Source organism: Microtus ochrogaster, assembly GCF_000317375.1.
Source record: "Microtus ochrogaster isolate Prairie Vole_2 chromosome 6 unlocalized genomic scaffold, MicOch1.0 chr6_random_2, whole genome shotgun sequence".
NCBI classification, from domain to species: domain Eukaryota; kingdom Metazoa; phylum Chordata; class Mammalia; order Rodentia; family Cricetidae; genus Microtus; species Microtus ochrogaster.
Genome location: NW_004949095.1, coordinates 9,918,218 through 9,943,959, shown reverse-complemented (window position 1 = coordinate 9,943,959; position 25,742 = coordinate 9,918,218). Strand labels below are relative to the sequence as shown.

The following is a 25,742-nucleotide window of genomic DNA, read 5'->3' as shown; positions in this document are numbered from 1 at the left end:
AATTTTATTTATTTATTTATTTATTTATTTATTTATTTATTTATTTATTTATTTATTTATTTATTATGTATACTATGCTCTATCTGTGTGCATGCCTGAAGAGGGCACCAGACCTCATTATAGATGGTTGTGAGCCACCATGTGGTTGCTGGGGATTGAACTCAGGCAATGCTCTTAACCGCTGAGCCATCTCTCCAGCTCCTACATGTATGTTTTAAAATCTCAATTTCATGGCAGATATTTCCCCCCATGTTGTTTACTGTTTCTTATTCTTTGACCTACATTGTTTGTATTTTAATCCATTTGGTTCAGTTCCCCCACCCCTCCCCTCATGTTGCTTATTTTCCAGTGCCTGAATTATAGTCATCTGCTTGCTTATATCTTCTTTGAGGTCACTGATCATTTTTACTAGTAAATTTCTGACCTTTCACTTAGTCTTTTACCCATTTTTAGTATCTTTGAATCCAGTAGCTCAATTCTTTTAGAGTTTTTTTTTTTTTGTGTGTGTGTCTGTTGTGTGATTTGCCTATGTGTAGGCTTCAGTATCTCTTCTGACTTTATTGCACTTGAGACCTTCTTCTTTGTTACCACTTAGGGAAATGGAAACAATTATAATAGCAATAGTGTCAAACTATGCAAGCTACAGAAATACACTTAATGTTCATTAAAGCCACTTATATATCATTACTGACCACAGCCCAAGGGAATACTAATGTAGAATAGTATTCTAGTCCCCTCCGCCCCCGTTGCTGTGATTAAAAACATTCTGACAAAAAGAAGCATAGGGGAGGAAAGAGTTTATTTGGCATATATTTGTGGGTCATAGCCCATCATTGAGGGAAAGTCAGGGCTGGAACTCAAGTAAGAAATAGAAAGGTAATCCGTGGGAAAAAAAATCTACTTGCCGGCTTACTTATACATAGGTTCATGGTTTTCTTATCAGCCCAGGATCATCTTAGTAGGTACAGTACAGCCCACAGTGGGCTGGACTCTTCTATATCAAGTAACAATGAAGACAGTCCTTCACAGACATGCCTTCAGACCAGTCTAATCTATTTAACTTCTCAGTCAAGGGTTCTCAGATGATTCTATGTAGTGATATTTCATTTGTATTTTAATAAATAAAGCTTGCCTGAAGAGAGTAAAACAGCCTCACTGTGATGCCTTACAGACCAGATAGTGGTGAAAACCCCTTTAATCCCAGTAGCTACACTAGTTTGCCATACAAACCTGGTGGTAGTGGTATAAGGCCTTTATCCCAGCACTAGAGAAGACTATAAGATGGGAGGAGATAGCTCTCACACACAGTTTAGTCCTGCATTTCCTGGAGGCAGGATGGCCATTTTGGACTGAGGTAGAGGTAAGAGCCAGTGGCTGGCTGTTTTAGTTTTCGGACCTTCAGGTTGAACCCCAATTTCTGTCTTTGGGTTTTTATTAATTGTGCTACAATTCTAGGCTGTGTCAAGTTTACAATTAAAGTCAACTAGTAAAAAAATGTTTTCTGATGTTAAAGATTATTTAAGATTGTGTAAGAAGGAAATGAATAAAATGAAGAAAGGAAGGGAAAGAAAAAAATAGAAAATCAAAGTTAAATAAGGGTTGGAGAAGGATGTTTTAGAGTGAAAGAGAAAAGACCAAGAGTTTATAAAAGCTGAAAATGAAAAATTAAATAATAACGTTTAGAAAAAAATTAGATAAATGTAAGAAGAAGAATAAAAATGAAAAGAGGTTTACTGTTTATTTTTGAAAAACAACAGTAATAATTACTGAACGTGTAGTAGAGAGAAAAATAAACATGGTGGACAGGGGAAAGAAAAGCAAAAGGATGGCCTAATAATGAAAAATATGTAAATAAAACATTTTTATACATAATCAGGTAACATATGTGTTATATATGATGCATAATGAAATAAAATAAAAGCAGATAGATAGATAGATAGAAAGCTATAAGGAAGCAAAACTACTGTTTAAAATCTATTAAAAAGAAACAGGGGAAAATACCAGTGGGTAGGGTGGGGGACAAGACAGGGAAGATGAGGTGGTGGAGCAGCTTCTTGTGGTTGGAGGCTGTGTGTACTTGGGCCACTGAGGAACATCTGTTGAGTTTGTGGGCTCTTGTGTTTCCCTTGTTTAGGCTGGTGTTGAACTTTCTGGAGGATTTTCCTTTTTCCCATCTTCCTTCTAGGGAACTGTGCTCATCTTGGCTTCTTTTCTGTGAGCACCTGCCTGTTTTTCCTGAACTTTTGAGGTGTACTGTGGCTACCTTTGTGAATTTTGACACCCTTCCTTCTCTTTCTCTGTTTGGAATAGAGTTTTTTTTTCTTGCTATTATTCTTCTCTTTCATTTGGTCACATGGGGGTAGCTTCTGGTCTGACATCTGGCACAAGGTTGGGAGATCACTTCTGATACCGTATGCAGTTCTTTTTTTTTTTAAATATTTATTTATTTATTATGTATACAATATTCTGTCTGCGTGTATGCCTGCAGGCCAGAAGAGGGCACCAGAACCCATTACAGGTGGTTGTAAGCCACCATGTGGTAGCTGGGAATTGAACTCAGGACCTTTGGAAGAGCAGGCAATGCTCTTAACCTCTGAGCCATCTCTCCAGCCTGTACCATATGCAGTTTCTTGTGGAGATGAAGATGATTAGTTCACATTCACAGAAGTCATTCTTATACTCATAGGAGGCTGTTGTGAAGTTATGCTTATTGTGCTACAGTTCATTTTACACACTTATGATAATTGAATCTTTGTGTTTATACATTCCTCTTGAAATGGTATTGTGTATGGTCTGTTAATGTTTGTGTGTCTGTGTTTTGATAAATTTTAACGTTTTATAGGTTTATTTGTATTTTATAATAGTAAATGATAAAAGCAGACTGTCATCCACTTATATGTTATACATTCATGACAGGCCTTTTTAAATATTACTGCTTAAAATTGTGATAAAAACAGCTTAAAATTCTGATCTATTGGGAGAAAGTTTATTTTCACAGAGTTAGAAACTTTGGTATACAACTGCTATGAAAAACATGGGGCCACTGAAATAGAGCTATGTAAAAGAACCTACTTTTAAAATGAATTAATTTCTAGTTAGCTTACAAAGTAATATGTTTCCTTGTAGCATTTTCATACACCTTTTGTAGTACTTATATCAGGGTGTGATCTTGATTTGTTTTTTTCTAGATTCTTTAATGAGAATGTTAGCTTTATGAAGATAGAGACAATGCTTTTATTAATGAGTATATTTTCTGGTGCATAGTAGGGACTCATGGAGTATGTGTTAAACACATGAATGAAAGTGAATAGTAGAAGGTGTAGTCGTCCTGAGAGTCAAGTCTGTAACATGGGAAAGAATTTGCTTTGATTAAGGTGTTCTAATCAGAGAGTGTGCACCTAGTAAGGCTGGGTTCTGTTTGAATTATAGCAAAAATGATTTTAGTCTCAAGTTTAAGTTGAATATAATTTTTATGTATGCTCTCACATATCCTGTTTCTTCTGTTGGAAGTATTTTCCTGGAAGTAGAGGAGGGGTTTGTTTTAGAGGGACTGACCATAACCTGCTGACATAGAGTGAAGTAGTAAGGATGACATCTAGTTTTCTTTGATTAAGTTGGTAGAAAGTGGCTTAGTTACTAAAATGAAAAATATGGATGAGAAACAGTGATGGAAAGTTGACTGGAAATTCTGTTTGGTGGACTGGCAAGATGACTCAGTGGTTAAGAGCATTGGCTGCTCTTCCAGAGGTCCTGATTTCAATTCCTAGCAGTCACATGGCAGCCCACAACTGTCTGTAGCTCCAGTTCTAGAGGACCTGACACCCCCCACACAAACATACATGCAGGCAAAACATCAATGCACATGATAAAAAAAGGAAAAAGAAAAATTCTCTTTGGTCACATTTGACTTAAAGACACTGATAAAACTTCTTTGGAAATGACAAGAATGGTTTTGGATTCCAAGTTAGGAAATGAGAGAAAATATTTGCGTTGGGATAGAAATCTGTGAGACTGTGAACATAGAGACACATGGGAGCTTTTCATTCAGCCTAGTGAGATGGTGGCTTCAGTGAGTTGGCAAGGGAAAAGAACTTCCGACATTTAGAGATCAGGTAGAAAAATATAACAAAAAGTAGCTTGGAGAACGATTGACCACACATTTGATACTTGGGTTGTGTGATGCTTTGGCAAGTAAGGATTCAAAGTACATCTTAAAAGAGGAAAAGAGAAGACAAACCCATATTGGAGTTTCATAAACACAGAACATAATAAATGAAGGATATTATATAATAGCAATACATGACAGATGGCTGAGGAGTATAATCCTTTTTTGTGGGTATTCATTGGAATTTTGATTTTTTTTTTTGAAAAAGTTTAAAAGTAAATTTTAAATGTGCAATTTGAACTTGGATCCCCCCTTTTTTGTGTGTCTAGCTTAGTGGTTTTAGTGCCACCTACTGTCAAAGTGGAATATTGCAGTCACATTTATATGAGCAGCGAAAAGTGATGTATTTGGAAGAACATTTCTGGTTTTTTTTGTTTGTTTGTTTATGGACTATCCGTGGATTGCAGGGTTATGTGTTCATTAGGTCAGCCTGTTATCCTGCCCTCGTCATATTGCCATGTATTGACAGTGTACATCATTTAATTTAGGTTTTTTTTTTTCTTTTGTCTTTCAGGTTTTACCTCTAAGAGTTCCTTTTCTACCAATGTACTTAAAGTTACTCTTACACTCTATGCTATTTCCTCTGTCATTTGCTGTTGTACTTTCTTTATAACTTTTAGATTGGGAATGATCGCTCTTGTTCTCTTTCCTTCCCTCTTCCTCTTGCTTTCTTTCTCCCTCCCTCCTCTTCCCAACTCTTTTCCCCCTTTCCCTCCCCCTTTCTTGCTCTTTTTTCCTTCTCTAGTATTTAAACTTTGGGACAGTGACTACCTGTCTAGCCTTCTTTAGGCATGTAACCAAAGATTAGGTCCAATGTCTGTTATGTAGGTTATAATATCCTCAGTCAGAATTAGTTGTGTGAACGAATGTATGAATGTCTAGAAATTTTGAGTTTCTGTGAAACTGTAGATCTATCAAGAGAATGGAGTTTCATTGTATTTAATTATTGAGACTGAACTTGGTATATCAATACCCTGTATGAATAGTTTTTTTGATTGTTATTAAATATTAGTATCTCTGGAAAAGAAAGACATATCTTAGGGTGTTGAATTTTATTAATTTGTCAGTTTCAGTGATCTCCCAAATATTTCAAAGAATAGTACTTGGCCTTTAGGAGATAATTTTTTAAAGCATTTGGATTTGATAAAGTAACTGAATAACTATATATTTTATGAGACATGGTTTTTGCTATGTTTTTCTTTCTTGCTGTGTTGAACTCTGCTTAAAGGCTTTTGCTGTCTCAGACCTGGGTATCTGAGATTACAGGCATGAACAGTTGTGTGTGTAATTTTGAGATTTTTTTCTAGTCACTTGTTTACTTTCTCTGTTTGTTGAAACAAATGAGTAAAACCTCCAGTATTTCTTAACAAAATAGTTAAGCAGAGGTAAATTTTTGGTTGAGATAAGGCTAGTTTGTGTTTTTCAGGTAACACTATCCTTTTGGTCTGAAAGTTAAGAGTTGGGAGAATGCATTTCCACCGTGTGGCCTAGTCCAAGAAGACAGCCCCCTAATATGTAGACAATCTGTGCCAGGATTCTTTTTATATGAACCGTCGTATAAAGTTTTCTTAGTTCGTTTTTTAAACTAGTTTGTTTTTAATCAAGTTTTACTTTTTTTTTTTTTTGTACCCTTTAGTTTTGCCAGGTTTGCCAGGTGGATGTGGGAAGAGACGTTTGCAGAAGTGAAATGGAGGTCAGAGCTTCATTACAGAAGGTTAGTGGGTCATCTGATTCTGTGGTCACAGAGAACAGTGAAGAATTTGTTTTGGTTCCTCAGCCTGCAGATGATACTTCTACAAAGGATGATGGAAAGCCACGGCTGAAGGTATTGTTTTTTCTTTTTTTAATATGGTACCATTTTTCATTAAATTTGTTTTTTCCTTTCAACTATTTGGAGCACACGTGAGGATGAAAACTGAAGGGTTTCTTAAAGTATTGACCTGAATAATAAAAATCAGTGTTTGATTGATTCTTTTGGATGATCTTGATAATAATAAAATAATTAATGCTTTATTATCCAGGGGCTAATTATTTGGTTTGATTTTTAACTTTTTTTTTAAAATTCTTTTTTGGTTATTTATCTTCTAGAAAATCAGAAATTTTAGGAGGAAAAAATACAAGGAAAATTAGAGAAAAAGTAATATGTGAATTAAACTTACTGGTTAAATCTTATATAATTTTATTTGATTGTGCTTCTCTTCTGAGTTTTAATTGAAAGATTTTCTGTTAGGCATTTTATGCTTTGAATCATGTGGTGAGAATCTGGCAGATGGTTTAGTAGTCGACTGATTAGTTTAGAAGTGCATATCTTATATTTTTGGCAGTTGAATTTTCATTTGGATATTTTTCTTTTCTCTCTCTTTTAAATTTTGGGTTGCCTTTTGTAAGTCAAAGAATAGAAAGCAAACAAACCTGGTATATGTGCATAGGAATTGGTAACTATTCTTTGTAAGCAGGATTGGAACTATCCAAGTGCTACTTTATTGATGACTGTTCTTAATATTAAGTATGGTATCAGAATGTATCAGTGAGTCAGAAATATAACTTTAAGAAAATTAGCATCACTCTGGTAGCTAATGAAGAATTTATAAAGAAATTAAAAAATCTTTATAGGATGATGCTAAGAAATATAATTGTTTAAATGTTATTTACAATATACCATATTTACACATTCATTTTCCTCTTAAAACACATAAAATTAAATTCTGATGTATGTGTGTGTGTATGTGGCATGTGTGTGATACCATATATTGTGTGGAGGTTCAAGTACAGTTTTCGTGAGTTGGTTCTCTCCTTTGACCATAAGGAATCTGGATTGTAGGTAGAAATTGCTTTTCCCACTGAGCCATCTCACTGGTCTTGTATCAATAGGATCTTGTATCAAATGTAATTTGAAAGTACCTGCAGTGTTTTATGAAGAATTCTTTTGTGGAACTAATAAGCCCCTTTTCATTCAGTTGATTTTATCATTCAGGATTTCAGTGTGTTATGGATATGTGGAATTAGGTACCACTGAGTAAATTCTCAGTATTTATTGACTATATATTTGAATTTTTAGATCTTAGTTTCTCAAAATGAATATTTTTAATGAATTAAGCTTCATAATTAAGAGGATTGAAAAAGAATTGTCTTGTTCTACCTATAGATAGCTTCCAATGGTGATGAACAGTTGGAAAAAGCCATGGCAGAGATTTTGAGAGATTCTGAGAAAGGACAAAGCAGCCTACTTGTTGATTGTCAGGGTTCCAGTGAGATTTCAGACTACTCCTTTGGAGATGTTCCAGCCGGTCAAACAAATAAGCCATCTCTTCAGTTAGTTTTGGATCCATCCAATACAGGTAATGAACCAGATACTTAAAGATGATATGAGGAAATGGGATAAAGAAACAAATAAACAAATAAAAAAAGACAAAAACTAGAAAAATGTTAGTTTAACATTACCTTTATATTGACAAAAAGATTTGTGTGTGTATGTATATGTGCCTGTGTCAACATAAGCACATGCCACAAGCCTATGCACCCACACCACAAATGTCAGAGAGTGTTGGCAAGGAAAGCCGTGTGTGTGTGTGTGTGTGTGTGTGTGTGTGTGTGTGTGTGTGTGTGTGTGTTTGAAACAGCATTTCTCTGTGTAGCCCCAGCTGTCCTAGAACTTGCTCTGTAGACCAGGCTGGCGTTGAACTCACAGAGATCTGCTTGCCAAGTGCTGGGATTAAAGGCCTGAGCCACCACTGCTGGACTAATCATTGAGATTCTTCAATATAGACACTTATACATTTAAACTCTTGCTAGTTAAGCCTCTTTCTTCTCCACAATAATTCTCCTATATTCCTGGAATTTACTTAACAAAGTGTTAGTCATTTGCATACTGTCTCCTGCTTGAGCAGAGTCTTTACTGGGTGCTTTCAGTTCCTTCTCAGGTCGTTTTTTTTTTTTTTCAGTTGAAGAAATTTACTGCAACAGTTTTTCTTTTATAGAAAAAAATCTCCTGCTTAATAACCTTCCAGAGAATGATTCATTTTTAGATCCCATTTTACTCAGATTTAGAATATTTTAGTTATCCTTTCATTTTTCTACTCACTTTGTTAAAAAAATTAAAGTCCTTATTCATATTTTAAATAATTTAAGTCTTGCTTACTAATTTTATTGTCTGTATTTTTAGATCCATTTATCTATATTGTTTTGTGCTTAGAATCTATAGTTATGAATATTTTGTTACACAGATAAAATTTTCTCTTCATTTTTAGAAATTCAGTTGCAGAAATATCAGTAAGCTTCCCTATGTATAATGTTTTTACTACAGGACCTTGTTTATTGTTTCATATGTCTAATTTGACAGAGATGCATAGCAACATATGTACATATAATACTAATGCTAAAATAATTAAATATTGATATTTATAGTTCAAATAAAAAATGGCTTAAATGATTTATAGTTTTGAAAAATGAATAATCTTTTTAGCATGCACATAGATATTATCTAACAATAATGAATTCTTTAAAAATGTGTGTAGAATTACAAATGTACTCACTCTGCTCCCTGCACCCATCATTATATAGAGAGGAAAATTGGGTGACGCAATTATGAAAATCAATAGAAAGAAAAGCAGCTTCATTAGAAAACTTAATAGTTTACACAGGCTAGTGAGCCAGTGTTAAGGGAAACAAAGAAATGACTTGTTTTTGGAATGCGTACTAGTGACTTGATTGTTTTCGTTTTTCTTCCCAGAAATTTCCAAACCCAGACTGTCTTCTCCAAGTGGACTTCCTGAAGAAGACAGTGTCCTATTTAACAAATTGACCTACTTAGGATTTATGAAAGTTTCTTCCCCACGTAGCGAAGTAGAGGCTTTACGGGCAATGGCAACCATGAGAGCTTCCAGTCAGTGCCCCTTTGCTGTTACACTGTATGTGCCCAATGTTCCAGAAGGTTCTGTGAGGTAAACTTTCTTTTTCTTAGTGTATAATTAAGTATTCTGAGTGTTGGTGAGTATGTTATAAATCAAATGTGGGACTGAAATGTGAGTTCACATACACTCTCTAGACTTACAATGCAAATCAAAAATTACATTTAGGCTTAGAACTTGTTCTTGCTTGCAGAGGGTATTTTCAAATTATTAATCTAGTAAATTAAGTACTTAGTATCTACTAATAGCATTGTAAATTTAAAATTTTTAAAAAAGATTTGTTTACTTTTATGTACATTGGTGTCCTGTCTGCATGTTTGTGTGCAAGGGTGTCAGATCCCCTGGAACTGGAGTTACAGACAGTTGTGAGCTACCATGTCGATGCTGGGAAATGAACTCAGTTTCTCTGGAAGAGCAGCCAGTGTTCTTGACCACTGAATCATCGCCCCAGCCCCCAAATTTACATATTTTGATAAAAATGCCTTTAGTGTCTTAAGAAAACATTGTGTTAATATATTCTTGTGTGAAATATGTGTGGGGACATGTAGGTGTCTGTGGAGGCAGAGGACAGCTACTGGTGGTATTCTGTAGGTGCTATTTACCTTCTAAAAATTTAAATTAAAATTTTTTGAGTCAAGAGTGTCTTGCTGGCCTGGAATTTGCCAAGTTTGCTAGACTGGCTTGCTGGCTAGTCTGTGGGAGCTTCTGGAGCTACCTGTTGACCTCTCTTGCACTGGCATTGCAAGCACAGGGCGTGCAGCACTCAGAGTCTCTTCTTTCCTAAGGTCCTAAATGTCTAACTCAGGTCCTCTTACTTGTAGAGCAGTCACTTTCCTTTGTCTCCGAAGCCTTCAAAATGAGAGGCAGTGGCAGGCAGATCTTTGGGTTGCTGTTGTTTAGCCACAGGTCCCAGTGAGATATTCTGTTTCAGCAAACAAGGTGAGCAAGAACGCTTACTGTACAAGACAGAGGACCTAAGTTTGAGGTATTACCATTAAAGTTAAAAGAAAAGAAAATTCTGGTGTGGCTACATGCTTGTAACCCCAATGTTGAGGGACAGGATTGATGGGACTTGTTGACTGGGAAAGATCTAAACAACAACAACAACAAAGAAAATAAGATGGAATAGTTCTTAAGGATTGATAACTGAGGCCGACTTTTGACCTCTTCAAGTATTGTACACCTGCACACACAAACATCTACAAATACAAACCCTCTGACAAACACACACAAGCACATACAGAGAAAAGGAAAGGAATAAAAAAGAAATGGACTGGGGCTGGAGAGATGCCTCAGCGGTTAAGAGCACTGACTGCTCTTCCAAGGGACCTGGGTTCAATTCCCAGCAACCACATGGCAGCTCACAACTGTCTAAAAATGCAGTTCCACGAAATCTGACACCTTCACACCAATGCATATAAAAATAAAGTTAGATAAATCATTAAAAAATATTAAAAAAAGAAATGGACTTTCTAGGAATGTTCTGTGCTAGTCTTTCTCTTTCACTCCCCCTTTACATACCATTATTTCTAGTGATCTGAGAAATGCTTCTTTAAAAAAGTTCTTTAATGGCTGTGCTCATGGTGAACATCCTAGGTAGAGGCAGGTATATCTGAGTTTAAGGTTAGTCTGGTCTATACAGTGAGTTTTAGGACAGCCATAGCTTTGTAATAGAAAGACTTTATCTTAGCCGGGAGGTGGTGGCGCAGGCCTTTAATCCCAGCACTCGGGAGGCAGAGGCAGGCGGATCTCTGTGAGTTTGAGACCAGCCTGGTCTACAAGAGCTAGTTCCAGGACAGGCTCCAAAACCACAGAGAAACCCTGTCTCGGAAAAAAAAAAAAAGACTTTATCTTGAAAACAAACAACAAATACAAATAAAAAAACAAAAAACCCCAAATTCTTTGAAAATATGATGCATATATATGCTGAATTTTGGGTATTTTCACACATCCTCTATTATCCTTGTCTAGCCCCTCCTTTCTTCTGCTGAAACCTTTTTTTTTTCTCCAACAATTCTACTTCGATGTCTTCTTCCCCGTTTACTGGCATTGCTTTTAACAGAATAACATAAAAACTTGGAATGAGTGATATATATATAGTACAAAATAGATATGACAATATAGTTATAGTATATATATATATATATATATATACATACATACATACATACATATATATATATATAAAATTGACTTTGGTGAGTATGTGAGTTGGCTCATAGGAAACAAGAATGAAGAAATTGTTAAAATGAAATGATTTTGTATGTGTGTTTGTATATATAAAATTTTGAGGGCTGGAGAGATGGCTCAGTGGTTAAGAACATTGCCTGCTCTTCCAAAGGTCCTGAGTTCATTTCCCGGCAACCACATGGAGGCTCACAATCATCTGTAATGAGGTCTGGTGCCCTCTTCTGGCCTGCAGACATACGCACAGACACAATGTTGTATACATAATAAATAAATAAAAAATATTTCAAAAAAATTTTGAGTAACAAGACAATTCATTTATTTGTATTAATAACCATTTTGTGATTTTAAGATAAATATGTCATATTGGTATGGCTTGTTTTTTGATAGTTGATATCCTTATCTCATTTTTTGTTGTTTCAGAATCATAGACCAGTCAAGCAATGTGGAGATAGCATCTTTCCCAATTTATAAGGTGCTATTCTGTGCACGAGGGCATGATGGGACAATGGAGAGCAACTGCTTTGCATTTACAGAGAGTTCTCATGGTTCAGAGGACTTTCAGATACATGTTTTCTCCTGTGAAATTAAAGAGGCAGTAAGTATGATATAGTGTAGCAATTTTCTTGAGTTAAATTAGGATTTTTTGAACTCTTGATTTCCCTGTCATAGAAAGACATATATAAACTAGACATTATATAAACTTGGAGTCTGTAGCAACCATGTTAATATTTGCATTGACATGGCACCAACTATAGAAAGCTAAGTCTGGCTGGGCATTAGTGGCACACACCTTTAATACCAGCACCAGGGAGGCAGGTGGATGTCTGTGAGTTCAAGACAAGACCAGCGTGGTCTACAAGAGCGAGTTCCAGGACAGACTCTGTACTAGGACAGGCTCTGTAAATGTTGTGCTTTGTGTATGAACATGGTATTGTAGGTAGAGCATGCATAGTAGAAAATGCCACTTGGGAAATTGTCCTTCTACCCTACCATTGTAATATTTGCTTATTTATGCTCAGAAAGGATGAGTATTTTTGTGACTCTTCTTATTTTGCTCAGGTTTATTTGTCCAAATGGCTTTTAAAAAATGCATCTTCAGTGCCCGATTTTCTGCTGGGCTTGATAGTTGTGTAATGCTTTCACTTACATAGTATACTGACATTATTTCTTTTTTTTCTTTTTTTTTGAATTTTCGAGACAGGGTTTCTCCGTAGCTTTTGGTTCCTGTCCTGGAACTAGCTCTTGTAGACCAGGCTGGCCTCGAACTCACAGAGATCCACCTGCCTCTGTCTGCCGAGTGCTGGGATTAAAGGCGTGTGCCACCACCGCCTGGCCTGACATTATTTCTTAGATCTCTTTTGATTTCACTGGTGATTCCTGTTTATAACTTTAAGCCTTGAATTCATTCTTGAGTTGGTCCAGTAAAAAAATACAGATGCTTTCATAGAGTTAGGGGAACTTCTCTTTTGAAGATGTCAGTATATTCTTAGCAATTATTATTAACTAGTGATTTATTTTTCATTGGAATAAAAGTTCAGAATCAAATATCTGCAAATGCGTTCTTTTCTGAGTTTTATCGACTCGTCCCTGCACTACAAATTGTATTAGTTTAGTACTTGAATCTATTTCAAAGGTTTTGAAAAGTAGGTTTGTGTGAACAATTTTTCAAGTATGCTCATTTTTTAAAAATTTAAATTGTCAACAGAAACAGCTAAAAGCAGCACCATTTTAGTCTTTATTTATCATGCAGCATGTACATTTAATTTTAATTATAGACACTTATGACCATAACACAAGAATTCATAGAAACATAGCTCTTTGTGAGTTTAATACGAAATATGTTTGGTGTGCTATTTCTTATGCCATAGTAATTATTTGGCTTTACACTAAAACATGTGGAAACATATAATTTATATTGTAACTATAGAAATTCTCTGCCAGAATTCATGACTTAATGACACTTCAAGTTGTTAATTTGCTTTTTCAGGTAAAGCCTTAATCTGTTTCCTCCTAAAATTTAAGTCTGTAATATATACTCACTACTTTCTGAAAAACTGTGGTTGACAAGAGTGAGTTGGTCCAAATGTGCTAATATTTTATCTAGACACGAATGTAAGTATGTTGAAAGAATACAAGGGTTTCTGTGAGTGAAAGGACCATTTGTGATCCTTATACACTTCACTGCAGAGTTGGGGAAACAGATTGGTAGAGTCGCGGCATTTCATGTTGACAGCTGTCACTTAATACACCTGTATGGTTACTGGATCACTGTTACTGAACAGCAAGGGGATGAACTCTGAAGAATTGAAGAACTTGCTGCTTGAGAGATGGAAATCTGCCCTAGGAGGAAACTGAGAGGGAACCTTATTGCAAGCATTTATGTAACTGATGGTATGTATGCAACTCTCTTTGGGGATTATAACAGCTATTTATTTATGAATGTAGGAGATGTCTTTGTTTAAGAGCTTTTAATAGTTGGGTGGTCAGTGGGAAAACGTATGAAATTCATGATAATTTTGGAGATACCGCTGTCCATTATATTTCTAGACAGTGTATTGCTGGTTGTAAAAAAGTGATTTTTCATGTATTAGTTTTTTAAAAAACACATTTTTGAAAGTGTTTTATTTTCATTCATTGCTGATAAAAATATATTGTTTGAAAAAGGAAGGACAGGACTCTGGCTATTAAACCTTATTGAGAGGGAAAATTTCTAGATGTTGAGTAACCCAGTGTATATAGAGAGCTTATGCCAGACATTGTAGGGAGCATCTATTTGATTGATGCTTATAACATACCATGGTTTGTATGTGTAGGATTTTTTTAGACAACTGACTTTATAGTTGCCTAGAAAAGCCTTAATTTATGCTTTTTGTCCAGGCATATTACTAATACCTTTATATTTAATTCAAAAAAATGTTCTGGTTTAGATGATATTTTGTGTGGTTACCTTTTGCTTGATCCAAGACAAAGAGAATGGATAAAAGAGCTGGGCTTAAAAGTCTTTATCTCAGAAGCACTATATATTTTCAGCAACAATTTTCTTGTTTAAATATTATAAAAAGTAGGGGCCAAAGAGATGGCTCAGTGGAAAAGCATGCTTGCTGCTAAAGCTGACTACTTCAGTTTGATCTCTCGCACCTATAAGATGGACCTATCCTCTGACTTCTACTCACATGTGCGACACACACACGGGGGGGGGGGGAGAAATAATGTAACAAAAGATAAAATTAAAAAAGGTAAAACATAAATGTAAGCTTTTGTTTCTCATTGTGTTTTGAAAGTAGATTTGTTAGATGTATAGCTTGCATTTCAGTTATACTTGTGGTTTACTCAAATCTTTACATAATCTGTCAACATCTTTCTTGCTTTATCCAAAAAAATAAAAAGAATATAATGTAATTACACTTTAAGTTGATCTGAAATCTTTTAGTTATCTGTTTCCCAGGGGTTATCTGTTTTGTGGTAAAGGGACAAATACTATTTGAGTCCTTTTTGGTAAGCACAAAGAACTTAGGGACTAAAGGACAATTTTATCACTTATGCATGATATGTAGCAATGACATTAATTACTTTCTCTTCCCTTTCTTTCTCCCTAAGGTTCCTGGATGGTACCTGAAGGTTTTTCTACGACAGGGAAGCAGATACTTCTTCAAGCAATAGCAGCATGTCTTTTACCAGCTGTCCTCTTATTTCACCATGAATGTCTTCAAGCAGCAGATACAACAGTGGAGAAGGGTGCCCAGCAAGAGTGATGACTCTCTTGGACACTGTGATATCAGGATATATTTGACATATTGTCCTGGGTAGTCTTCTGTAGGACCCTATTGGACTGGATCTTTGTAACATAATTGGACAGTCCAACCAGATGTATCTTAATGTCTGTGATCTTTGTATAGGGAGAATAATGCAAGATTTCTGCTGAGGTATTGCAGACAAATCAAAATGTCAGAAGTAGTGAAAAAATGATAAGGATTTGCCCATGCTTCTTGTATCTTTGTGGATATGGTACAGAGAGCTTTAAAAGAATACTTTAAAGGGCATTGGTAATGCTAAGATATACCCCTTCCCATTTGTGTGTGATTATGGGATATGTCCCTGTAAGTATTCATTTATGTGTATATATATGTATATGAAGGTGTAATATACCTGTGGTCTCAATTTTCCTAGTTACAGGATTTATAAGTATCCATGCCGAGCTGTATAGTAATTTTTTTTTTTTAAATTCTTCATTTTGGCCATTTTCAATGATAATGCATTTGAGCAAGTTGTAAAATTACAAGTTGTTAAATAAAAATTGGTAAAGTTTTTTTTTTAGATAGGGTCTCAGTAGTTAGCCCTTGCTGATCTGGAACTCACTATGTAGCCCACAGAAATCTTCCTGCCTCTATTTCCCAAGTACTGGGATTAAAACTGTGTGCTAAATATACCTGATCACATGCTTGTCTCATATTTTTAAGTTTATTTCTTTTTTTTGTTTGAGACAGGGTTTTCCTGTGTAGCTTTGATTGTCCTGGAACTCACTCTGTAGACAAAATTGTCCAGAACTTCTAGAGATCCTCCAAGGGCTGGGATTAAAGACATGTGTCACCACCACCCAGCACTTTTTTTTTTTTGAGACAGGGTTTCTTTGTGTATCTTTGGCTGTTCTGGACTACCTCTGTAGACCAGGCTGGCCTCAAACTCACAGAGATCTGCTTGCCTCTGACCCTTGAGTGCTGGAGTAAAAGGCATGTGCCACCACTGCCAGATTTGAATGAACATTTCTTGATAGTATTTCTAAAGAATAGATTGTTTCATGATTATTAATGGAAAAATTTTATATTTGAAAAAGAAAATATATTTAAGTATGTGCCTCTGTCACTTAATAGCATCATTTGAACTTTAGCTGTATGATATTTACTAATTGGAAAATACTGAAATAAAGAACATAAAGTTACCCAAGCTCTATCATAGTTAGGATTGTAGGTTATCCATAGTATCAGATGTCTATGTACTGCATCCCCACCTCCAGTAGTAACAGATACCTAATTTTATGTCTAATGTTTTCTGCAGATACTTTCTGTGGAAACAATCCTACTGCACTATTTGTCAATAAACCTTTGCCTTGCACACAAATGTGTCAATTTTAGATTGTTTTTGTGTGTATATGCTTTAATTGCCATGTATTGAAGTTTTTGCTATGGTATGTATTTTCAATGTATTTTATATAGTATATAGTGCTCAAAGAACTGCTGTTGGTAATCACTGTTTCTTAACTTTCCTAATCTTTGCATCACTTTTGTTCTATTCACTGACTCTAGAATTCACATATAATTTTAACCCTTTTGGTGGAAATAGCAATTTGTGAGACATGGCATTTAAATTAATGGGCTACATTCTAGTGAAATTTGAAACTTAAAATAACATTTCTGATTTTGACTGACCTAATGATTCTTTCTTGGTCAATATAAACACATCTTATTTGTATTCATTTGAATATGTTTTATATTCTTCAATGTATATTCATAGCACCTAGAATGTTACTTTGTGCGCAGAAAATGCTCAAAAATTTGTTTAATAAGTTATTGTTTTCATTGAAAAAGACTTGTCTCTACTTCTATTAATACCAATTCTTTACTATTATTATTTTCACTTGTTTATACCAGATCATAGGGGTTAGCTAAAATACTGTATAGTTATGAATGTTGTGCTATAAATATGGATCTACTGTTAATATTCACTATATAGGTTTGCAGTGATATTTCTATAGCACTGTTAATGTTAAAATATTAAGCAGTTGATTTAAGAATTGATTTGATATTTGAAAAGTAGTTTAGGGTAATCAAAAAATAGGGAAGTCAAAATGTGACTGTATGAGTTTGAGGACAGCTTGTTTTAAAATGTAGGATGATTGTGTATATATAAATATATATACATACACATAAACATATATATGTACATATATATTCAGGAAGAACTTAACTTCCAGAATATATGAATTAAGCAAAACAGAAAAATGAAGTAGCATATTTTATTTGAAGTAACAAATGGCATTTTGAAGTGCTGAGGTCAGTTGTAGCACCTTGCTTATGTTATGCTCAGGGCACCACTGAGCTACAATTGCAGCTTAACTTTCTTCTATTTTTTTTTTTTTTTTTTTGCTTTTTCCAGACAGGGTTTCTCTGTGGTTTTGGAGCCTGTCCTGGAACTAGCTCTTGTAGACCAGGCTGGTCTCGAACTCACAGAGATCCGCCAGCCTCTGCCTCCAGAGTGCTGGGATTAAAGGCGTGCGCCACCATCGCCCGGCCCAATTTCTTCTATTTAAAGGAGTATTTTTGCTTTAAGAAAAATTTAAAAGCGGTTTCCAAGATTAATATGTTCATTGATAATTTGACTTTAAAATTGAGAAATTTGTTAATATTCAGTAAAATCTTATTTGTGTTTCCTAAAGTGAGGTATTAAAAATAGGATCCTGTTTGACTCCTCTCATCTCAACCTATTTTTATTGTCCAAACTATGTGTTGATGGACTGTGAGATTGGAGGTCTTTGGTGTTTCTAGCGCATAGTTTGAGATGTTAGTTCTGACACTTATTGTAAACCCAGGGATGAGAATAGCTTTTGGAAAGTGTTGTATTTATAGTTCCTGCCCACTTTGGGAAAATATCTGAGTAATAAATAAATATGAAAATAAAAATATAATTTCGCAGTCACTTAGAGTGCCCTAATGCTAATAGAATAGCTTCAAACTTTTTCACTATTTATCCTGGAAATCATTTTTATACTACAAAACGCCAAATGAAATACCAAAAACTTTTCAAATCATGTTACCATAACTGCTGTATGCTGAAAGGGTGTAGCTTCATTGCTGTAGCTCAGTATTTAGCTTGTTAAAGCTGAGGGAGTTCCATAGAGAAACTGAGGACTTTAACTAAAACCTTGTTTGTGAATATTCATTGAAAGATGTAGATTCCACCTTCACTTTTGCTTTCATTGCAATATTTTGTAGCCTAGAGACATTTACAAATAAATATAGTTTCTTTTTTGAACTTAACTTAGTTCAGTTTATCCTTTTTTGACACAGTTTTTTATAGCCAAGCCTAGCATTCAACTAGTGACAGTTCTGTTTCAGCCCTTCTAATGCTGGGAGTAGAGCTGTGAGCCAACTTTAAAAAAATACTTATTTAAACTGGGCAGTGGTAGCACACACCTTTAATTCCAGTTCCCAGGAGGCAGAGGCAGGGAGAGCTCTGTGAGATTGAGGCCAGCCTGGTCTACAGAGCAATTTCCAGGACAGCCAGCCAGAGCTACACAGAGAAATCCTGTCTCAGAAATATTTATATTTATCTGATTGCCTGTGCATCTGTGCACCATGTCATGCAGGAGTCTGCAGAGTCCAGAAGAGGTTGTGGATCTCCTGGAACTGGGATTATAGACAGATGTGAGGACACATGGGGGTGTTGAGTCCTCTGCAAAAGCAACAAGTGCTCTTAACCACTGAGCCATCCTGGATTTTTTGTTTTAAAAGTTCATTTTTTCTGGGTGGTAGTGGTGCATGCCTTTAATCCCAGCACTCAGGAGGCAGAGGCAGGTGGATCTCTGTGAGTTTGAGGCCAGCCTGGGCTACAAAGCTATAGAGAAACCCTGTCTCAAAAAAAAAAAAAAAGAAAAAATCCTTTTTATTAACTTTTTAAATATTAAGAGTTTAAAGAAACAAAGCAAGAATATTTGACAGAAAAAGAAAAGAAAAACTAAAAAAATCCAAACAACAAAAAAAGAATGTTTGACAGACAGCTATTAAGTTAGACAGTTCTTTCTTAGTGAGGCTAGTCTTATTCAATATGAGTACACTTGGGCATATTTATGTAGTCTTGGTTCACACATAGGCATTAATTCATTGATCCTGAGTCTCTTCTCTACTACTCTGTGAGAACAAGTCTTTGATAATAGAGAACTGATGAAAACAATGCAACTTTCTTTAAAAGTCATCAGAACTCTAGACTCTACCTAGTCACTTTACTGGTTTACAGAAAGTATTGCAAATACCCATTGGCTTGTTTTGTAAGATTAGTCAAATTATCCAAGTGGAGTGGTATGTCTGAACTGAGTTGGTCAACAAACTCACTGTATCTGAAGCTGTATATATAAGAGATTTGTACTGAGTGATGATAGCAAATATCTATTTTCCACAATAGAACAATCTTTCATGTATCTGCCACCCAAAAGACCCCTGCTCTCCCCCGTGACAAATGTGTTGTACAGTTAAGCTGTTTCTTGAAATCTTGCATTGTGTTCATTAGATAATATCATCTGGGAAAACATTTCAAAGAAAATATTCCTTAATAATCAAATGCTCTCTGATTCACAAGGTTTTTTTTTTTTTTGGTTATGTGTTTTGTGCATTTTGTTAGTAAGAGAGGTTCTGAATCTCAGTTAACAGTGCTGACTCGCTGTCATTCCCGAGTGGACCTGAACCTGCTGCTGGTGTTCATTCTCACATTCCAGTTCCTAGCTTTAGCTCTTCTATACTAGTTCCCTTCAGGTATCTAGGGTTTATATTGATAGTGTCTACAGTGAATCTTAACTGTGTAGGTGTAAAAATATCTATCATACTCGAGCTTAGTTTGTGAAATGATGCATTACTGTTGACTTTATATACTTAAACCTTCCATGGAATTAGTGTGCTTTTTGAGGAATACTTTAGCAATATTTTTTTTGGATTTCATGCTAATGTTGTTATTCATGTATAATAATTTAGAATTAGGATGGTCTGCATTTATTATGTATGGTTATGTACCTATCACTTTTTTTTTGTTTTTTTTTTTTTTTGGGGGGGGGGTTTCGAGACGTTTCTCTGTAGCTTTGTTTGGTGCCGGTCCCGGAACTAGCTCTTGTAGTCCAAGATGGCCTCGAACTCCCAGAGATCCACCTGCCTCTGCCTCCCGAGTGCTAGGATTAAAGGTGTGCGCCACCACCGCCTGGCTTACCTATCACTTTTTAATGCATACTTAATAAAAATGTTATTATATACCATCTGAATAGTTGAGAGATGCTTATACTGTATTTACTTTCAAATTGTGGGTATGGAAAGTTATAGGCTTTCAGAATGGGAGAGAAGACTATCACGATTCATTTAGTGATTTGGTCTAATTACATTTCCATTTTTACTTTTTTAGGTAAGCAGAATTTTATATAGTTTCTGTACTGCATTCAAACGTTCTTCCAGACAAGTGTCTGATGTTAAAGATTCAATCATCCCGACCCCGGACAGTGATGTATTTACCTTTAGTGTCTCCTTGGAGGTAAAAGAAGATGATGGAAAAGGAAACTTTAGGTGAGAATATCTGAAAAGAATACTCTGAAAAAAAAGCATTGTGTCTGTGATACAGTATTCACTAGCATACCTTCTAGACACCAGATCGTGTCTGTATAAGGCTTTAGACAGCCCAGAAATATTTGGTGAATAATTATAGTTCACTCTTCTCACACTTCTCTCACAGTCACACAGGTTTTTTTTTTTACTGATAAAAGAATCTGATATTATAGAACATTAAAATCATAAAAACAGGGCACAGGCTGTAATTTTATCAGCCATGGAGAATCACTTTTTGTTAAAAGTGTTAATTTATTCTCCATTTTCTTATTTATTTTGAACTGTTTTTTGAGATGAGGTCTCATTGTAGCCTGGGCTGGGCTTGACCTCTATATAGCTGAAGCTCGTCTTGAACTCCTGATGTTCCTGGGTCTAATCCCTAAGTTCTAGGATTATAAATGTGTCACTTGCTACTTTCAGCTAGTTAATTTTTCTCCTTTATTGTATTTGTAGGGAAAATTTTACAGTTATTTATATATATTTTTCCTCTTTCAAATTTTTTTTTATTATTTTTTTAAAATCAAAGCTTTAAAAAGATGTATTTATTTTATGTGTATGATTACTTTGCCTGTGAGTATGTTTGTAAAATGTACATGCCTGGTGTTCACGGAGCTCAAAAGAGGGCATTGGATCCAGTGGAACAGGAGTTGCAGATGATTGTGAGCTGCCAGGTCAGAATTGAACCTGGATCCTCTGCAAGAGCAACAAATGCTCTTAATTGCTTATCCAGCCCTCTATCCCCTTATAGAAATATTTTTTACCAAAAATATTTTTAGTGGTTGCTGTTAGCATATTATGTGGTTTGATCATCATTTAACTTTTTTCTATTATATATTAAAATGTTTTTTTCCAGTTAAAAAGTGAGCAGTTACTAGGAAATGGCCTATTTAACAATCGCTTATATACCTTAACAATGTCTTAATTTTTTATTTTTTATCTTTTGATTCAGGGTCTTACTGCATAGCTCTTGGCTGGCCTTAAACTCAAACTCATAGAGACTGGCCTGGCCCTGCCTTCTAAGTGCTGGGATTAAAATGTGCACTACCACACTCAGCCTTTAGTTGTAACAATAATTGCCAGATACTTATGTGTATTTTTACCAATAAAAAAGTGAATGTCAGCCGGGCGGTGGTGGCGCACGCCTTTAATCCCAGCACTCGGAAGGCAGAGGCAGGCGGATCTCTGTGAGTTCGAGACCAGCCTGTTCTACAAGAGCTAGTTCCAGGACAGGCTCCAAAACCACAGAGAAACCCTGTCTCGAAAAACCAAAAAAAAAAAAAAAAAAAAAAAAAGTGAATGTCAGATTAAATAAGTTTCTGGAAGCATTTTTCTATTCTGACAACCTGTATTTTAAGTTTTATTTGTTCATTATGAGAATATTTACTTTATCCTTTGTTAGACTTTGATTAACTTTCTGTATATGATTTGTATCTTTTTTTGTCCATCTTTTATTTATATTTACTTGGATATGTTAAAGTAGTCTTAAATTCTTGATATTTAAAAGGATAAAGTGTTCCTTACTATGTTTTTTTTTTTTTGGTTTAATTATGGTACAGGTGCTCATGACCACCCAGCAGCTGAACCAGAATATGACAGAGAAACCCTGTCTCGAAAAACCAAAAAAAAAAAAAAAGCAGTATTTGAAAATTTGGTATAATTTAAAAGCTAAATTTGAAATTATATTATGTTTTCATAGTTTTAAATACTGTATTTATCTTGATTGAGAGATAAAATTAGAAGGATTTTGTAATTCATGTTCAAAATTTCTGTGAGTTTTATTTTGCTGGTTGCCAAATTTACTGTTCTCTACTTGTAGTCATGTGATATTCAGCATGACTTAAGAATATATGCCTGGTGATGGGGGCATACACCTGTAATCCCAGCATTTGTGAGGCAGAGACAGACAGATCTCTGAGTTCCAGACCAGCCTGGTTTATACACTGAGTTCCAAGACAGCCAGGGCTGCACAGAGAAACCCTGTCTGGAGAAACAAACAAACCAACAAGAAAGAATATAATGTTCTTGGCTTAATACTTTGTTGTTTTGTTCTCATTTTAGACGGTGTTATTTTATTCTACTATTATATCGCTAATTTTTGTTCTTTTTGAATATTTCAGTCCTGTGCCTAAGGATAGAGATAAATTTTATTTCAAAATAAAGCAAGGAGTAGAGAAGAAGGTTGTGATTACAGTTCAGCAACTTTCTAACAAAGAATTAGCTATTGAGAGGTAAGCAGCTTGTTCTTATGTCATAGCTCAGACTGGGATTGTCATTGTTAACATGTATCAGATGTTTCCTATTGAATCTCAGCTGTACAGCTCACTGTGGTTTTCAGTGTATCCTGCTTCTGTCTGCCCTGCCCCTTCCACTTCTCCATCTCTCTTATCCTGTACTGCCCTTACAGAGCCCCTTTCACTCTTTACATTTTTTTGTTTATATTCTATTTTTATTAACACTTATTTACATGGAGGGAAATTAGTTATTTTTACTTTGTATCTTTTAAAGCTTCTGAAATTCCAGCAACTGATGGGAAAATGTTGGAAGAGGGGGCACTTGTTTGTCCTGGCTGCCCAGAACTGAAATAATCGCGTAGAAACTATATTAATTAATACACTGCTTGGCCCATTAGCTCTAGCTTCTTATTGGCTAAGTCCTACATCTTAATTTAACCCATCTCCATTAATCTGTGTATCACCATGAGGCTGTGGCCTACCAGCAAAGTTTCATCATGTCTCCTGCAGCGGATCTATGGCATCTCTCTGACTCTGCATTCTTCCTCCCAGCATTCCGTTTAGTTTTCCCCACCTAGCTCTGTTCTCCTACAGCTCTGCTATAGGCCCAAAGCAGTTCCTTTATTAACCCATGAAAGAAACACATAGATAGAAGGACCTCCAACACCAGGAAAGTGTATGTGTATTTATTCATAGGAATGCTTTTAAGTAAGTAAATGTTTTAGAGGGCCAAAAAAATTTTATATAAAGTCACTAACATAATCATTTCTCCCAGAATTTGATTTCAGATGACAGTTATTATTTATAATGTAATATATTTTTAGTGGTTGACAGAAAACAAAGGAGAAAAATGGACAAGAATATGAATAGAAAAATCGGTGGAAAGTTATTCAGTTCTAAAGTCAATTTACAAATAAAGAAGATTCATGTTAAAGGAGCCATATGATATTCAATTACAATATGAAGTAAAGATGGGGATATGAGAAAAAGATATATTATTAATGGGATTATCAATTGTTGCATACACTCAAAAACCAAACCAAGCTAGGCAGTAGTTTTTATTTGTATTTACTTGATACCTAAAGAATGATGATCATTTCTTCATGGATTTATTGGCCATTTGTACTTACTTTGAGGACTATTCAATTCATTTGCTCATTCATTGATTGGATTATTTGTTCTGTTTTTTTAAAGTTAGTTTTTATATATTTTGAAAATTAATCACTTAACAGAGGATAACTGGTAAAACTTTGTCCCATTCTGTGGGTGTCTCTTCATGCCAATGCTTGTCACTTTTGAAGAAGCTTTTTAATGTATGCAGTCTCATTTGTTAATTCTTGCTATTATAATTCTGGTGTATTAGAGTTCCAGTGAGAGTCATTGCCTATCTTTACACCTGAAAGTGTTTTCTGCATGTTTTTTTTTTCTAATAGCTCAAAATTACAAGGTCTTTGATCCATATTGAGTTGATTTTTCTAGCAGGTGAGATAACTATCTTGCTAATCTCATTCTTTCAATTATATGTTGCATTTAGCAATGGTTAATAAATTCATGCTAAATTCTTTGGTTCCTTTTTCATTCTTTTTGTTAGTTGATCTCTAAGTAGGCATTGGCTTGGGATTGCTTTAGGTTTGCCAAAACAATGCTTTCTTTGACAGAATTAATTATCTGTGATATGGGAGATTTTGTAAATACTTAGTTTAATATGTTTCAAAGAGAAACAAACCTTCCCTTTTATTACGCCCAAACTGTAAATGGTAGAATTTAATTATCCAGTAGGTGGCAGTCTCATCAAGAGAATTCTTACACTAACAAAGTAATTTTTGTAGTAGAAAGACAGTTGGTGTGAAAGAATATACTTCAGATTACATATTCTGAGTGTGTCTTGTCATGGAGAAAATAAAATTTATTTAAAAATCAAATATATAAAAATCAAAATATAAAATTTCAATCACACCTCAAAGTAGAAAGAATAATATACTAAACCCTAGGTGCTCTAGTTTTTTCTTTAAATTTATTTATTTATTTATTTTTATTTATGATTTTTGTCTCTTCCCCACCACCGCTTCCCATTTCCCTCCCCCTCCCCCAATCAATTCCCCCTCCCTCGTCAGCCCAAAGAGTGATCAGGGTTCAAGTAACTTATAAAGGTCCTTGGACTTCCCACAGGGCAGGGAACCCTGATCGCTCTAGTTTTTTTGTTTGTTTGATATACTTCAGTTTTTGTTAGGAAAGAAGTCACTTTATCTCTTTGCACTCTTGGGCACCTCATATAGTGATATTTCATATGTTGATATTGATATACTGCAGTTGTCTTTCTCAACCCTTATTAGAAAGTACTATGCTTATCTTAACTCCTAGCACAATGCTTGAAACACAGTTTTAGAGTTACTTCCCCTCATTTAACACTTTCTGCTCTGAGCACTGTTCTAGGCACTGTGACCTATGAGTGTAGATATTATTATGTTGTTTCACAGTTGAGGAAAGTGAGGCATGAAGGTTTAGTGCCTTAACTGTGATAAGACAGATAATTTTGAGTTGAGTCTGTCTTCTACTATAATTCATGTTTCTACTTTTCTACTTCTGTTTGCAAATTCAGATAAATGAATGAACTGTATAAAATTTTTATTGCCTAAAATGTGTTGAAATATGAAATACATTATTTAAACCTGTATGTAATAAAATGCTGTATTGTTTGAAGAGATATGAGAACTGTTCCCTGTCTCAACAAATTCTACTATTCTTTCCTTTTCTGGCTTATCCATGTTAGATGTGACATATAAAGTTTTAAGAACTGGACAGAAAGCCGGGCGATGGTGGCGCACGCCTTTAATCCCAGCACTTGGGAGGCAGAGGCAGGCAGATCTCTGTGAGTTCGAGACCAGCCTGGTCTACAAGA

The 25,742-nt window shown here is 35.1% G+C and overlaps 1 protein-coding gene across 2 annotated transcripts in view; it reads left to right on the top strand.

The window, feature by feature from the left end:
- Rabgap1l (RAB GTPase activating protein 1 like) overlaps positions 1–25,742 on the top strand; it is a 657,680-nt gene that overhangs the window by 50,516 nt on the left and 581,422 nt on the right. The window contains exons 2-8 of one of the 2 annotated variants that reach the window (XM_005363940.3): positions 5,802–5,858; positions 5,943–5,990; positions 7,311–7,503; positions 8,895–9,105; positions 11,683–11,857; positions 20,416–20,573; positions 22,730–22,840. In XM_005363940.3, the coding sequence (XP_005363997.1) occupies positions 5,853–5,858; positions 5,943–5,990; positions 7,311–7,503; positions 8,895–9,105; positions 11,683–11,857; positions 20,416–20,573; positions 22,730–22,840 (902 nt within the window). In that variant the 5' untranslated portion in view covers positions 5,802–5,852. Of the gene's footprint in view, positions 1–5,801; positions 5,880–5,942; positions 5,991–7,310; positions 7,504–8,894; positions 9,106–11,682; positions 11,858–20,415; positions 20,574–22,729; positions 22,841–25,742 lie in introns of both variants that reach the window. The other variant, XM_013352517.2, reaches the window with a different exon arrangement.